This window comes from Lates calcarifer, linkage group LG8, assembly GCF_001640805.2.
Source record: "Lates calcarifer isolate ASB-BC8 linkage group LG8, TLL_Latcal_v3, whole genome shotgun sequence".
Taxonomy (NCBI): Eukaryota; Metazoa; Chordata; class Actinopteri; family Centropomidae; genus Lates; species Lates calcarifer.
Genome location: NC_066840.1, coordinates 23,672,124 through 23,687,868, shown reverse-complemented (window position 1 = coordinate 23,687,868; position 15,745 = coordinate 23,672,124). Strand labels below are relative to the sequence as shown.

The window sequence follows — 15,745 nt, the reverse complement described above, 5'->3', positions numbered from 1 at the left end:
ATTCTGGAGGATGGAGAGATGGGGGAGAATGTGGCTGTGGTGAAAGTTTGAGGTGAAACAAGAGAGACTGCAGAGGGAAGGCAAAAGAAGATAATTAAGACAAAGACTAGCAGGTGACGCCACAGAGAGAGAGCTAAGTGATGGAGACATAAAGAGATGAAAATAACAACGAGAACCTGCGAGAGAAAAACAGAATGGAAAATCGACATGAGGAGAAAGCAAGGGGGACACATTTCTTTTTCTGAAAACGTTCTAGTGCCTAATTATTGGTGGTTAGCATATTTTTGCAAATGCACTGGCAGAAAACTCCCTCTTGTCTTGCCAAAGGAGCTCATTTCAAATGGAAATGAGGGACAGAAGCAGAGGGACGAGTGACAGTAGAAAACACCAGAAATAAACAGGCTGCTATTCCTTGCTGTTTACAGGTTTTTTTTTTTCTGCTGATGTTAGGTCTTAAATAATCAAAGTAAATTATTTATTTACTGCAGGTAACTAACATTTTTGAAAACAACAGAGAATAAAAGTGAATGAAAAACCTCAGAGAAACAAGAAATCCTTCTTACTAGAAAAGACACCAGAGAGTTTTAATTTCAAATGTATGTTTAAGAGCCAAGTTTTCCTTGAAATCTTGTACTAAAAGAAGTTTCATTTGCTGCAGTGTTGGAGCATGTTATCTTCTGCCTGCCGCTGGTGTACATGAACTGATTGATACCATGTTCGTATTTATCCCCCTCTCTATCATCTCTCCTCAGGTACTACGCTATCTGCTGCCAGCCGCTCGTCTACCGGAACAAAATGACGCCGATGCGAGTTGCTCTGATGATCGGCGGCTGCTGGGTCATTCCCACCTTCATCTCTTTCTTGCCCATCATGCAGGGCTGGAACAGCATCGGCATTCGACCACCTGGTGAGTGCTGCAGTGCGTGTGTGTGTGTGTGTGCAGCAGGAGAAAGGGTTCATTTAAGAGCCTGGGATGGGTTTATATGGAGATGGGACCAGAAATATTTCGTATCTCTCCACAGGATGCGTCAGTTTTTTGATAGTAATACACAGAAAATGGAGTTTCCTGGAGGGAGGAAAAAGACAGATCACAAAAATGAACAAAACGGTCAGAAAAGTAGAACTTGTTTTACACAAACATTATAAACAATCAGTGTCCACATGTAACTGAGGAGCAAATTGCGGTCCCGCGGAGCATCGTTTACAAAAGGAGAAATGCTTCATTTGTTGCCACGGAAACAACATCAACATGTCAGACGCAGAGACGGAAGGACAAGGCCACTGACACCACAGACATGCAGTCAAGCTGTTTCTTTGTTTACCTCTAAAAATGTAAAGTAGAGTAGCCAGAGTAGGAGTGTCTCGGTTGTGCAACGAGGATTGTTTAATGTCAAAGATACGAGAGAGAAAACAGAATAAAGAGGATAATTCTGCTGCTGAATCGGAGACGTCTCAGCCACAAAATACAAAAGGATAAAATGTGGAGTCACAGTCTGGGGTCAGGATGAATCTGAGAGGGGAAACCAGCTGGTTGAAAGTACGAAAAATAAAAATATGAAGCTTGAGGGTTCACTCTCGACCTCGGAAAAAGTCTGCCTGTGGATTTCGTCACTGGATAGAGTTTACAAATGAAACAATCCAAGGAGGAAGACTCACTCTTTAGTTGAACTGCTCATAACTTTTGTCAACAGTGATACTGTAACTTGGGGGGGGGGGGGGTCGTAAGATATTGATTTGTTTTGAGAGGTCACAAGTCACAGAAGCTGGGAGCTGCTGTATTAGAACGCAGGCAGCTGCTTCCACCAGATCACGTTGAGCACATAAAGTGTATATAATACAGAATAACAAATAGCCTGTAGCAATCACTGTGACCTCTGCCCTCTAATATCAAGCTGTAGCTCAATCCAGTCAGAGGAAAACTGTTTAAATCGTCTGGATCCTGGATTTTTCTGTTGAAACTTCAACATTCAGGGTTTTTTAAAGTTAAGAATAAATATTTCTAAGGTCAGACATATTTTATCATTTCAAACAGCTGAGAAATAAACCAATGCTCATGTGTCTTCATGACTTGATGACTGTAATCTATCATACTCTTTAACTCTGTTTTAAAACAGAGACAAAACACACTGAGCTCATTCTCTCTGTTGGTCTTTCTCCATTGGCTGCCAGTGGAGTTTAAAAATCAATATAAATGATAGTTATTACCAATCAGGTGTACGTTTCTAAATGGCTTTGCCCAGATAACAACAACTTATATCTCTTAAAACAGAATTAGACTGAGCATTTACCTCATTAGTAGATCCATTATGAATTCAGTTCACTTAAAACTTCACTTACATTCCCTCACTTTGCTAAACTGATGATTCTCTTCTTTTGTTTTACTGTCATCCCTGCTCTGATAGCTTGTCCTAAATAATTTTATTCTGAAGCAGTTTGTAACAAAACAAACTTGTTAGTGCTGCTCGGGGGTGTGACTGTTTTTTGTGCAAATTTGTGAATGAAAAGTTTGAGGAAATCAGTCGCTAGAGGAGGCGAGAGACAGGCAGACAGGTGTGCAGACAAAGACAGATGACAGCACGAGTGTGAAAGAGAGAGAGAGACTCCCCAGCCACTATTAACCTCGCTCGCCCCCGTCAGCCTTTATCTCAACGCCAGCAGAAGCCTCTTCCGAGCTGACTGTCAACAGGACGTCAGGCTGGTTCATTTTTGGCAGCGGCGACAGAGATGCACACATACACTCCCACTCTTTCTAACACACATACACATACGTTTACAGCACAACATCCGTCTAAAGTTAGCGCTGTGCAGCAGCGGTGGCGGCGTCTCTGTGGGTCTAATTAGAGCTGTTGAATATTCTGAGTAGCCAGTCAGCTCTGGCACAAACTGCAGCTCCAAAACTCAACAAAACAACCAGAATTCAGGTGCCAGAGGAGACACACGTTCAAACTCACTGTCTCATTTGCACAGGATCCAACTGTTTTTCATTGCCTTGTGAAATACACGGCTCTAATTGGTCATCACCGTCTGTTGTTTTACACCAGCTCACATCAAATTCAGTATAACTTTTCATTTTGCAGCTAGAATTGAACACTATGAAGATTTATATCATGAAGAATGTGGAGCTTCAAAAAGGTCTGGAACAATTCTAGGTTCTGTATGTAAGTTTTTGCTATGGCTACATAGCTAACGTTAGCACTAACAGTTGTTTACTCACCAAGAGCTTCAGCCATCGTTGCGTTTACAAGACAAGAGACTCGAATGCGTCCTCTGAGCAGCTCTGCTTTCTCGCTTCAATGACTCACTTTCATAAAGTGGTATTATGAGATGGGACAGGATGGGGCTAGCTTGTTAGCATGCTAGCTGGAGCAGAAGAAGAGTTAGCATTGGCGTTGCTTTCCACACTTGGAGACAGCTCTTGACAAGTAAAGGAATGAAGGTTGATGCTGAACTTGCAACTTTTCTTCTTGACTGGTGAGTAAACAGCTGTTAATGCTAACATTAGCTATGTAGGGATAGCAAAAACTTACATATAGCACCTTTAATGACAGCATTTTGATGAGGAAAAATGAGGGAGAAGGACTGCTCTCAGGACGTCCTTTGACTGCTCCAGTAGAATAAATCCATATAACAGAAGAGGACCTTGATAATTGAGAGCGAGACCAAGTCAACTGTACCTGCATGAAGCTCTGATAAATATGTCTATCTCCTTCTGTTTTTACATTTTCTGGGTTCTTATCATTGTGTGCGTTCATGCATTATGGAAGATAAACTTAACATGGAAACACTGTACATTTTACACTTAACTATGGCAGCCCATCCATGAAAACAGCTTCAGTTTTTACACACAAGGTAGCACGTGTTTCATGCAACGATATGAATTGATCTCCTGTATCATTCGTCTCACAGCCCTGAGTCGTAGTTTCCCACAGAGATGAGATGATAACGGAGGAAAAACTGAGATGGGACTTCAGTGTGATTAATGGTGACGTGCAGAGCCTCCCTCTCCCTCAGGAGTTGTGTTCCCCTTTTTACTACACAGACTCGGCTGAGCAGAGCGTGGGATCTTAAGCGGGTTGTAGTGAAGTCTGGGGTTTTATGGCGTAGCAGTTCAACATGTAGTTAATTGTGGATTTTCTCCAGATTCCTTTTATTTATATGGACTTGTGTGCATGTCAGTCCGCCTTAAACCACCCCTGATGTGATCTCTCTTACCAGATTGAGCAGAGGCGCCACAGTGAAGGCAGCAACTCCACATCCTGCGTCTTCATGGTCAACAAGCCGTACGCCCTCACCTGCTCTGTGGTGGCCTTCTACATCCCCCTGGTCCTCATGGTGCTGGCCTACCAGAGGATCTACGTCACGGCCCGTGCGCACGCCCTGCAGATCAGTATGCTGCAGCGGGCGGGAGGAGCGGGGACCAGCGCGGCGGGTACCTCCGGTGCCAACGCCGGGGTCGGCGCTGGTGCGACGTCAGACTCTGCCGACCATCAACGCAACCACCGCATGCGAACAGAAACGAAAGGCGGCGAAGACTCTGTGCATCATCATGGGGTGTTTCTGCCTCTGCTGGGCGCCGTTCTTCGTCACCAATGTGGTAGACCCCTTTATAGACTACACAGTGCCGGACAAGCTGTGGGCGGCCTGCCTCTGGCTGGGCTACATCAACTCCATGCTGAACCCCATCCTCTACGCCTTCCTCAACAAGTCCTTCCGCCGTGCCTTTCCTCATCATCCTGTGCTGCGGGAGGAAGAGGTACCGCAGGCCGTCCATCCTGGGGTCCGGCGCTCCCTGCACAGCCACGCAGATCAACGGCTCCACACATGTACTCAAGTAAGTTCCTTAATTTACTCATGGAGTCTGGTGTCAGTGTTAATCACGGAACGGCACTCCTTTAAAAACAGAAACTAAAAGGAAAGCAAAGGTATCCAGGTTCCTCAGGTGATGTGTCTTTATTTAGTGAAATCATGTTGTCTTATGTTGTTTCCTGTTAAAAAGAGCATAAATGTTGCTGTTGCATCTCATTAATGGATTAAAAGTAGCATAAGAAACAAGCTGGTCAGAGTTTTCCCCAACATTATAAGGCCTAGGTGCAGCACCCGGAACATTTTAGCAGAATTAATGCAAAATCATTGTGGAGAGCATCAAAACTAACAAAAAGATCCCTTACTTATCATCTGCTCTCGCTTTTCCTTTAGCACACAGACATGGTAAAATAATGGTCTAAAACTGATGAAATTACAGATTTTTAAGTGAAAATCCCACACACTGCTGGTATTAGGTATTCTGAGAAAAATATGACCATGTGACATAATTTTATGAGAAAAAAATTGAGAATAACATTGTCATAATACCATGACATATTATTTGGTTTCACAAAGCTTTTCTTTAATCTCTCATGTGAGTAAATAACACATTTTTAGCTAATGCATCTTTGCACTGACTTCACTGACATGACGTTCTCTTCAGTTCCTCATCCTCTCATCAGTTCCTCACAGAACACAGGCGGGACTATTCATCCTTCATCATTCCCTGTGTATAGTAATTACTGCAGACATTTCCTGAGTTATGTTCTGTAGGGTCAAATCTAAGCACTCTTCCTCAGTACCTTCGCTTTCAAACACATGGTCTCGACTCATTACTGTCCCGACCTTTTACTGTTTCTAAACATGGAGCACATGTTTCACAGCGATAACAGCGTGACGTTTGACATGTGGCCGGTTGGATATTTAATCTTCATTTTTTCCTTCTGGGATGATGTTATCTGTCTTCAGCGATGATGAATGTACCACTGCAGCTTATTTTCATATTATCCTTGTATGTATGTGACATGCATGAATAATATGTGCAGGGTGACAGAAGAATATGTACATACTGGTATCATTGGGATATTTCAGTGGACCTGTGGATCAAACAATGTGGACACATTTACATATTAGTGACAAATAAACCACTTAATTAGAGTAGAAATTCAACAGAAATGCTGGGTTAACAGATTGCATACCTGCACTGAATACGAATAAGATAATATTCCTCTCTATAATTTGTCAGGCAGAGTCTCTTGAGGGCAAGAAATGCATTATAAATGCTTTTCTATTTATATAAAGTAGCCACAAACATGCTCCCAAATATGTTATCTTTAGAGCGTCATTACTCTAGCGATGGTTTGAAATGGAGACATGCTGTTTTTCCTCATAAACTAGAGAATCTGAGCTTTCCATCAAGCTCCAGTTTGTCTGAGTCAGTCGTTTACTTACTGATAGACTATATGTAAAGTTGGAAAAGATTTGGATCGTGTACTGCCTATTGTTTGGTGCATTGTTACACTTGGTTTTGCATACAGTCTGTGGTTAAATACCCCATTCTAGTGCAAGGCATGTCAGGTGCCCCTGTGTGTGATTCTGGACAGGAACTACCATGAGGCAGATCGTATTCAGGAATATACAGGCTGGAAAATTCCTGGCAAAAAACAAAATGGCCATGGACACTTCCCAAATGAACTGGCACTGCTCCTAGACAGAAGAAGCTACAAGCTGTGTGCAACTTTCAGAAAAAATTCAACATCCGTTTTTTGCTTCTTTAGTTTCACAGGCGAATATCCCCTGTTGTAGATACGATTAGCTGAGGTTGTGCTGATTGTAATACTTCCTTTTTGTTTCCTGATATTAGACCCAAGCAGTCCTGCCATGGTTGTCCCTTCACAGCAACATGTTTGTCGTAGAAACGTAGAAAACTGTTCTAATCATCAGGGAGCAGCCTGGTACCAGCTACTGTACTGCCACAACCAGATTTATAGATAAAGACTTTCCAGTTACTTTATTCAGTTTGTGAAGTTTGTATTTCTGTTGATGCCTTGGTCCCATTCCCAACTGTTCTTTTCTTAGTGAGATCCTCTGACTGTGTGACAGGGAAAGATAATCTACAACCATTATGTCATTTATGTAAATAGAGACCGGAGACAGCCTCCCACTGCTGGAGGCCGTTGAAGTGTTTAGACAATCTGCTCAATCTTCAGAGGGATAGTTTCATCATTGTTCAGGAATTAAACATGGTCTGACCCTCTGAGTGGTTATTATGTCAGACAGTTTTTATAGACACACACATTCCCGTATGTTCAGTCGCTGCTTCCTCTGACATAAGGTTTTAACAACGCTCCCGTCATAATTATTACGGCCACTAGAGGTCGCCTCTTGTAAATCCTAACTATGGGTCGTAATAAGCTGCCTGTACAGCCGACTTATGGACAGGACTGTCCCTTTAACAAGTAGAAAAGGTTTCTTTTAAACTTATCATGCTTCACCAAAAAGACACACAAATATGACAAAGTATCGTCTATAACACAGACTTGTGCGCAGACAAAGTTGAAACTGAAACAGTGTCGTTTCGTCAAAATTGAGACGTCACTCAAAAAGGAAGTTATTTATATAATGGCTAATGTGGGCCAGAAATTATCACACCTCTACAACATGCAGGATTATTTGGCTCTGACAGGAACTGGGAATGTATATATATTTTTTCATTTCTGCTTCTGGCAGGAGAAAACAAAATGATCTGAAAGAATTGTTCTTAAATATTACCTTTATGTAAAACACTTGTAAGGGAGCTTTGTCAGTGAACAGTTTCACTTAATGTAGCTTGTATGAAACATCATCCTCTTGCACACCGACTTTGCAGAGACTCCAGAAACAATTTGTTTGAGTGATTGGACTCCAAACCATATGGGACGATGTCTGCTAGCTGTTGTATTATATGTAGACAGCACATTAACCATTTTCACTCAAAATAGTGTTGACATCCTGAGACATTATGGAGCTGGAGCTCATTGTAAACAATCAATGAGTGTGTTTATACCAACACAGAAGCCCAGATCAATTAATGTCCGTTCTGTCGACAGCACGAGCAACATTTTCATTCCCTCTCTGACATTTCTGGACCACCTCCAGAGAGTTGTTACTGAGGACTGAAAGGAAGCTATTAACATGAGTCTGCCCATATGGAAGTCAACTATGCACTCATTATTTTACCCACAGTGAGTACCACTGAAATTATATTACAATTATTCACATAGGAATAGTAACACCAGGGGACCACCTGGGACTTGTAATAGTATTAGTGGACCTTTGCCAATTGACTTTTCAGTCATTTGACAGCACCTTTATTTTTTCCCCCACGGACTCTTTGGTTTTTCCATCATTTTTTTTCTGCCTCCTCTGGGTTAAAAATGAGGCTGCAGAGGAAAAGATTGTTGAAACTGAACCCTTGTGCTTTGCTGATGTTGGGTTTACTCCCTTAGTATTTGAGATCTCACAGAACTAATGCTGTGTTTGTAATAATAATCATAGCTTTTAATAATTTATGTCAAGAAAGATCTTGAAGGTAACAAGAGAGAAATGACTGTTTTCCACTTTATGTGGGCTGTGCATCAACAAATATATTTTCTTTTTGTTTGCCAAAAAGTAATTCGTTATTGATATTAACTACTTAATATCAAGTTTTCTGAGCAGTTAAAGCGGGAATAATTAATAAATAACAAAGTAGCATAGGTAGTGCTTTGGGTGCAAATTCAATTAATGAACTCAAAGTAAAGTAAAAGAGCAGAATCTCTTTACTATTATCTCACAATTAAGTGTATAAGTTAGGTTAAGCTGTACATTTAGTCAAGTGTGTCACAGTGACTATTTTTGGTGCTGTCATGATCGAGCGTTCACACCTGTGGTAAAAATTCGTCTAGCTTAATTAACACAAGATGAATAATAACTCCCAGACTGCAGACCTCCTCTGGGCACATTCAAGTCAGTCAAGTCCTCACAAAAATAAAAACATAAACAAAAAACAATGTATGAACCAAACAGTGGCAGTTTACTACTACTACTAACATGTCCAGTTAATACTGCTCCTGTGTGGAAATGGTTCATACCTCTGTCAAAACAAACTTTACTCAGTGCAACTTGACAAACTGCTGTATCAATAACAGACATCAAACCTGTAACCAAAGTTAGGAACAAGGTGGATGAGCTCAGGTACAGTGTTTTCTCAGTGTGTGGCGCTGAGCTTGTATAATAAATCCTGGCACACAAATGGTTCAAGTTTAAGCTCTTCTCTTTTCAACAAAAGTAATCCATCCCATTGCATAATGGAAGCCACTAAAAGTTGTGGTGACGTTTGTGACTGTTCTTCCTTTGGTGAGGTACCCAGTTGAAACATTTAAGTATAATTTCTGTGCTCTGTACCAGGCAGGAGTCATACACCACATATTCCCCTGCAGATGCTCCTATTATACCTCCTGGTGTGCTATTGATAGGAACTCCACAGTGCGCTGACACCTCTGGACTTCAGAGGTTTGTGGCTGTACACTGGAAGACATCCATTAGTCTGCTGTGGTCTCCCCCTGGAGAGCCGGAAACTGGACATGTGGGCTGTTCAGAAGCTCAGAAAGATGCTGTTCACATCATCACATCCGTCAGCTTTGTGCATGTTTACAGCCGTAGCCCTGGACACACATTTACACTCAACACCGAGGCTGGAGGCTCAAGGTTCAGTTTCCTTCTAAATATATCTACGTTCAAGGCTTTCAGCAGATGAACATCATGCTAACGCACACAAAGTTCTACATACGAGCACACAGCACAAGGATGTGACGACAGCCAGCTGCACACACACACACACACACACACACACACACGCCGCAAGCAATGAAGGTGATGTATTACTCTGTCCAAATGTGATTCATGATTTATGAGTCTTCTCTGCTTCCCTCTGGCCTCCATGTTTCTGTGATGATAAAAGCATGTCTTTTGCTTCAAAGTAAGAACCTTTCAGTCACTCTGCGAACATAATAATCATCACTGGGAGGCTCACAGGATTTTTAATCAATACCAGGAGTCTCATGTTCACCTGGACAGGTTGTAATTTTCCAGACAGGGCTCAGGCAGATCACTGCTCACTGGTGTGTGAAGATGGAGTTATGCTGTTGCTGTTATAGATTGAGCAGCATTATAGAAATCCTAACCTGGGTACATAATGAATTTCTATCATCGTAGTGCACGATAGCTTAACTGAAAAACATCGAGTTCTTCTGGCTTGATTGATCACAGTGTAATGCACAGTGATTCTTATACAAGATGCAAGATTTTTTATATATTTATGAGGATGTTGTTGGAGCTACAGAGCTAGTGGCTCTGTGAGGCTGCGTGGAACAACATGCTAACAAAGGGTTAAAGGTTAAAGGTTTGGCAGGTATTTACTCATGAAGATTTGACCTGATGATGGTGCTAGATGAAAAATGAAGGGTTTACCAAAGTTACACTTCATCCTGAAGGGAACGTGAATGTTGAAGTACGTAGAATTCATGAATATCTGTACAAGATCTGGAGCCAATTCATGCTGTACTATATACAGGTACATCAGGTCACACAATACTTCTCCAATATCCCACGCTTTATAAACCAAAATGTTTATTTTGTGCCTGGCAGCAGAGATGGAAAAACTACAGATAATTACAGATCATTTCAGATGGCTGCGTAAATGAAATGGCTGTAGGATCCCTTCTCTAATTTATGCACAGAGACAGGCGGCCAAGTTTTTACTAATGACTGGAAGTGTTACGTGTGACTCCTCTGGTGACATTTATTCATCGCTGAAATGACAGGAAGCAGCAGATGCACAAATACACAAAGTATTTACAATCAATAAATGAGTTTTTTTTACAGCAGACCTGGAGACGTGGTGAATTGTTTTCTTTTTTTTTTGTGGTTTAGTTTGGCCGGAAACAAATGTCGCCACAGGCCTCCTGCTCTGCTCTGCTGAGTTAATTTAAATCAGTTTTTGCCATTTCCTCCTTTCAACTGATCGACTTTGACAGTTGAAACAGGAATTAGTGAGCTAACCACATCGTGGTAATCAGCTGTCAGTCTGTTGTATTTGTTGTCTCCATTAACGGCTGTGGTGATCACATCAGGCAGTGTGGGCAGGACTAAGATGTCCTCTTAATTCCTTTTTTAATTGTCCCTGAAATATTAAGACACGAGGAAACATCGTGTGCCTTGATGACTACACTCATTTTTTCCTCTGAACATCATACAAGGCAGGTTGGTGTTCAGTAAAAGCTGTAATAAATTGGACAAGGTTAAAGCTGTATAAGCTTAATTTAGCACTTTAAATGTTTTTAACAGTAATAATAAAACAGCAGTGATTGTGGGAAGCTATGAAAAAATCACAGAAATATGTTTCCTGTCTTGTTAATCATCTTGAAACCTTGGAGGGGTCTGTCCCAACTCCCAGAGAAGCAGGAGAGTGATGAACAGAAACAGTATACTCTGTCCCACCCATGTAAACAGTTAAAACAAGAATCCAGTCAAAAAGTGTACTTAATACTGATCTGCCCACTTTTCCACGTTGATTTTCAGGCAAGGCTTCCTGATGAATACAGGTTTGGCTGCTGATAAAGTCTGTGCTGCAGCTTTGTGGACCAGTTAAAAGCACGATAAAGATGCCTAGTGGTACCAAAGTAGAAAGGTTAAAGACATATTAGTCCTCCAATCTAAATGATTTTGTCCAGTTCAGAGGCTGAAATGTGAAGTCAGATGTTAAAAAAAAGAAAAGGAATAAAGAATATTTGTTTCAGTACTAGTAATGGCAGTGGCAGTGATTATGGAGCAAAAACTATAATCCTCGATCCTGAACTCTGCAGACGCTAATTAAGATCAGACAGACAGCTGCAATCTGAGATTAATACGTCTGAGATACATGAAGAAATTGAGGCAGTCGATGCAGACGAGCTGGATTAACGTGTCTCTGGGAAGGATGCATTGATCCTGACACTAACATTTTGTCCAGCTCACTGGCAGTGATACATGTGTCAGTAATGTGTATACATCAATACTTTTTCTCAGTACTACAATGAAGTGTATGTCAGCATGCATTAGTTTTTCTTTGGAGTATATTTTGTACCGTCAGTCCAGGACTTCACACTGTGCAGAGCTTTCAACAGTCCACCTGTTTTCTTTTTCTCTCAGGAAGAAAGCTTAAAGAATCAATAACATGGGAACTTGAACTTCCTTTAAAATCACTTTTTACTGGAAAGCAGTGCATCTTTAGTGTTGGATATAAAGAGCAAAAACACAGCAGGGTGGTCAACACCTTTATCAGGATACAGCATCACACTATTCGCCAGCGTCAGCAGGTGTTGACGCTTCAAAATGTTGTTATATTTGCTCCCCAGATTGGCACATCCCAACCAGCCTCTAGGACTGTTGGATGAGAAGTGAAACGTATTCAAGAACCATTACAGCCTATCAGAGGCAGTGAAAGGGTTCAGCAATGGTGGAAAACTCACAGCACAGATAATGGCTTTTTAAAAGTCGGCTTGGCCTTAGACTGCGTCTTTGACCGGTACAGTCCAGGAAAAGCTCAGGAGTGACACCTGAGGCTGGATTAATGCATGTCTGACTCACACAGTGTGTTGACTTCAGGTTCTCGCTGTGCTCTGTCATTATCCGGGGGGAAGTGACGGCTGATATTTCACCTCATTCGTCTTCTACGAGTCAAACAGATCTCACAGGTACGATCTCTCGCTGGAAGGGTCAGGGTGAACTTGAAAGTGATTTATCTGTGTGTGTGTGTGTGTGCAAGAGTACGGCTACATGCACGTCAGTCAGTTTAACAAACATAATGTCTGTGCAAGAACATATGGCTCCAAGGCTCACCCAGCTGCTGCATGCTGGGTAACAGTCCAGTTATAGGACGTTCACGCTGCTCGCTCTGTTTCAAAGCTAATCATCAGCTCACTTGTATCATTGACGCGTTCACCCACACAAACAGTGATGAGGCCCATTGTGGTTGTTTTTTGTGCAGCTGTGAATGTGACTGAGACGGCTGGCGAGTCTGAATCAGATTTGTTATATGACCGAACTTTGTGGAGCCAGGGAAAGTCACAGGTGAAATCAGGAAATATCATCTTTTACACACCTAAGAATAAGAAAATACAAAATTAACATTTTAAATGGAGATAAAAGTCTTAGGAAATTTCATGCTGGAGACAAAAGCACATGTGTTTGACCCCTGACTTATCATGTCAGTGTTATTTTTCTTGCTGTTGACCTCTTAAGTATTATATGTAAGATGGACACACAATAACACACATCCACTCCTTCCCAGTATGTAAAATAAACATCCACATACCCTGACCTACATGTCAAAAACCTTACCGCACAACAACAAACAAAAGCTGCACACAGTATACCACAAATACCTGCAAAACATTTTGACAATAAAAATAGTTATAGAGATAAAACATCATCAGCAAAAGCTCCCAGCAAAAAGATGTTTGATTGACAGGTGATTTCTGTTGAGTCTGGTGCAAATTAAAGTGCAGTGAAACAAAGATGGAGACGATAAAGAAGGAACATAGACATGTAGAGTTCCCTGTGGCTGCAGAGAGAGACAGGAAACCTGCTGTAAATCAGACTGTTTGGTTAATACACAGGTTGAATATGATGTATCAGCCAGTTAACAGTGGCCAAGCAAAGCATGACACATAATACTTTTATCCTCAGAGGCAGATTAACACACTATTATACACACAAACACACACAGACACCAACTGTAAGCCTGCTGAGTGTTTATAGTCTCATCTGAGTCATATATCTGAAGCCTGTCAGTGCTGGGAGAACAAACTGTATTCAAGAGGCAACTCTTCACTGTCAGAGAGGAGAGGAGGAGAGGATAGAGGAGAGAAGGAGCAGAAAGACAGACAGATGGGGAAAGAAGGATATAAGATGAGAGGAAAGACAGAGGGTTAAGGTAAGGAGAAAGGGGGACAAGGAGGGAGACAGGACTGGAGAGGTGGGTGGGGGAGCAAATGTGGGAGAAAAGGGCCAAAGAAGAAACCAGAAAAGAGGAAAAGGAAATGAAAGAAAAGCAGAGTTGTCATTATCAGAGCTTGCTCCTAACTTTGTATTTAACTTGGATCTCTCCTCAGCTCGAGTCCTTTAAACGACAGTCAGCATGATTCATGTCGCCGTGTTTTAAAGCCTCGACTTAATAGGCGATTTCCATCATGTGTAACACCCTGCTTCGCCGTATGAAAACTCGTACCACCGGCAGCGAGCCGAACAAACACACCGAACACACTCATGTAGCCGGTACGCACAGTGAAGTTTTTGTTTCACATGATCTGTAATAAAACACAGAGGCGGTTAAACACATACAAACAGGCCAGTGACTTCATCTGTGCTGGACCGCGAGGAAAAGACATCACAGTTTAACGATGTGTAGGGATATATAAATCGCATTTTTAGAGGATGAAACAGCTTCTGGACGTATTTGTGTCTTAGTCTCCCATGGCAACTGTTGACTGACAGCTGAGAAGCCTGTATTGCCAGGAGACATGCTGTTTACTCCTGTGGTGCGCTGCTAATTGGGAAACGTCACAGTGTATAACCTACAAACGTTGATCCAAGACCGTTAAAATCAGGCTTTTTAATGTTTTTTACAATCTCATGAATGCTGTTTTTTAACCTCTTTCCCCAAAACTTTCCCCCCATGCATCTCCAAAGTTCTGAAAATATGTTTACCGAGCTACACGACAAGGCTTCATGGTGTATTTACACGCTTTGTATCTGCTTCTCAAAGTGCCCCATTGACACTTTAATAGCTCTTGTACTGAGATACATAGACAGAAAACACAGCTTTTTTGTAGTTCCATAAATACATGATGTGCTTGCTTAATAATAACACACACAGACACACACTACCTATCAGACAGACACAAACATAAAACCCTGGAACACTATGTACTTCAATTAAAAGTTAATTGTCCCTTCAGATGGAATCAGTTTAGCTCCATCTAACATCTTATACTGGATAGAAAATTATCTCATTTAATTATATCTTTTCATCTCATTAAAAGAGAGAGATTACTTCCATATGACAAGTGGATTTGATTGGTGCAGCTGAGTGTATTAGCGTCTTCAGTCAAACGTGTCAAAGTTTCCTAAACTGAGATTAGCTTTATTCATCGCTGACAGGAAACTGGGTTACTGTGGCAGCAAAGACACATGTGGAGGATGAAGAGGGACTCGAAAGAGACTCACTGAAGATAGAAGATATAAATACAAAAGTTTCTACAATTTAAAGCAACAAAATGGAACTTTGCTGAGCAACAGCGCCCTCTGCAGCCACGAGTGGGAATTAATCCTGTTGGGCTCCGAGTCTGAGCGGTTAAGCAGTTTTCATGTACGGAAAACGAAGACTATCAATCACTGAAACACGGACAAACGGTGTATATTACCCATGATCCCCGGCTTCTGCAGCAGGTAGTTGTGTAGCTGTAAAAAACACATCAAACTCTGTTTCTAATTCTCGATATTCTCAGAGTTTCCTGGCTGGATATCAGAGACGAATGCTGATGAAGTCTTTTTAACTGATCTACAGTTCAACTTGGGTCTGATCAGTTAGAGGGAGATCGTACCTGAAAAAAACAAATTACACAGAGCAACAACAGGTGTTCAAATGACAGAGGCTCCACTCACCCTGTTGGGAGGGAGAAAGGTGAAAACTTGGTCTACTTGGGAAACACTGACACCTCTCTTCATCCCGATGACTCAAATAACATGAAACCAGATTTCAGTTTCCCTTTGAGGGAGCAGCTTGAAGGGAGCACAACAAAACATGACAATACAACCCTCGAAATGATACGTAAAATAATTACCGCTACAAACGTGGAGATAAAAGTACAGAGATAATACC

The 15,745-nt window shown here is 41.6% G+C and overlaps 1 protein-coding gene across 1 annotated transcript in view; it reads left to right on the top strand.

The window, feature by feature from the left end:
- The window catches only part of htr4 (5-hydroxytryptamine receptor 4), a 121,452-nt gene that overhangs the window by 82,610 nt on the left and 23,097 nt on the right, over window positions 1–15,745 (top strand). The window contains 5 exon segments of the mRNA XM_051072567.1: window positions 753–897; window positions 899–907; window positions 4,216–4,518; window positions 4,520–4,720; window positions 4,722–4,831. Coding sequence (XP_050928524.1) covers window positions 753–897; window positions 899–907; window positions 4,216–4,518; window positions 4,520–4,720; window positions 4,722–4,831 — 768 coding nt within the window.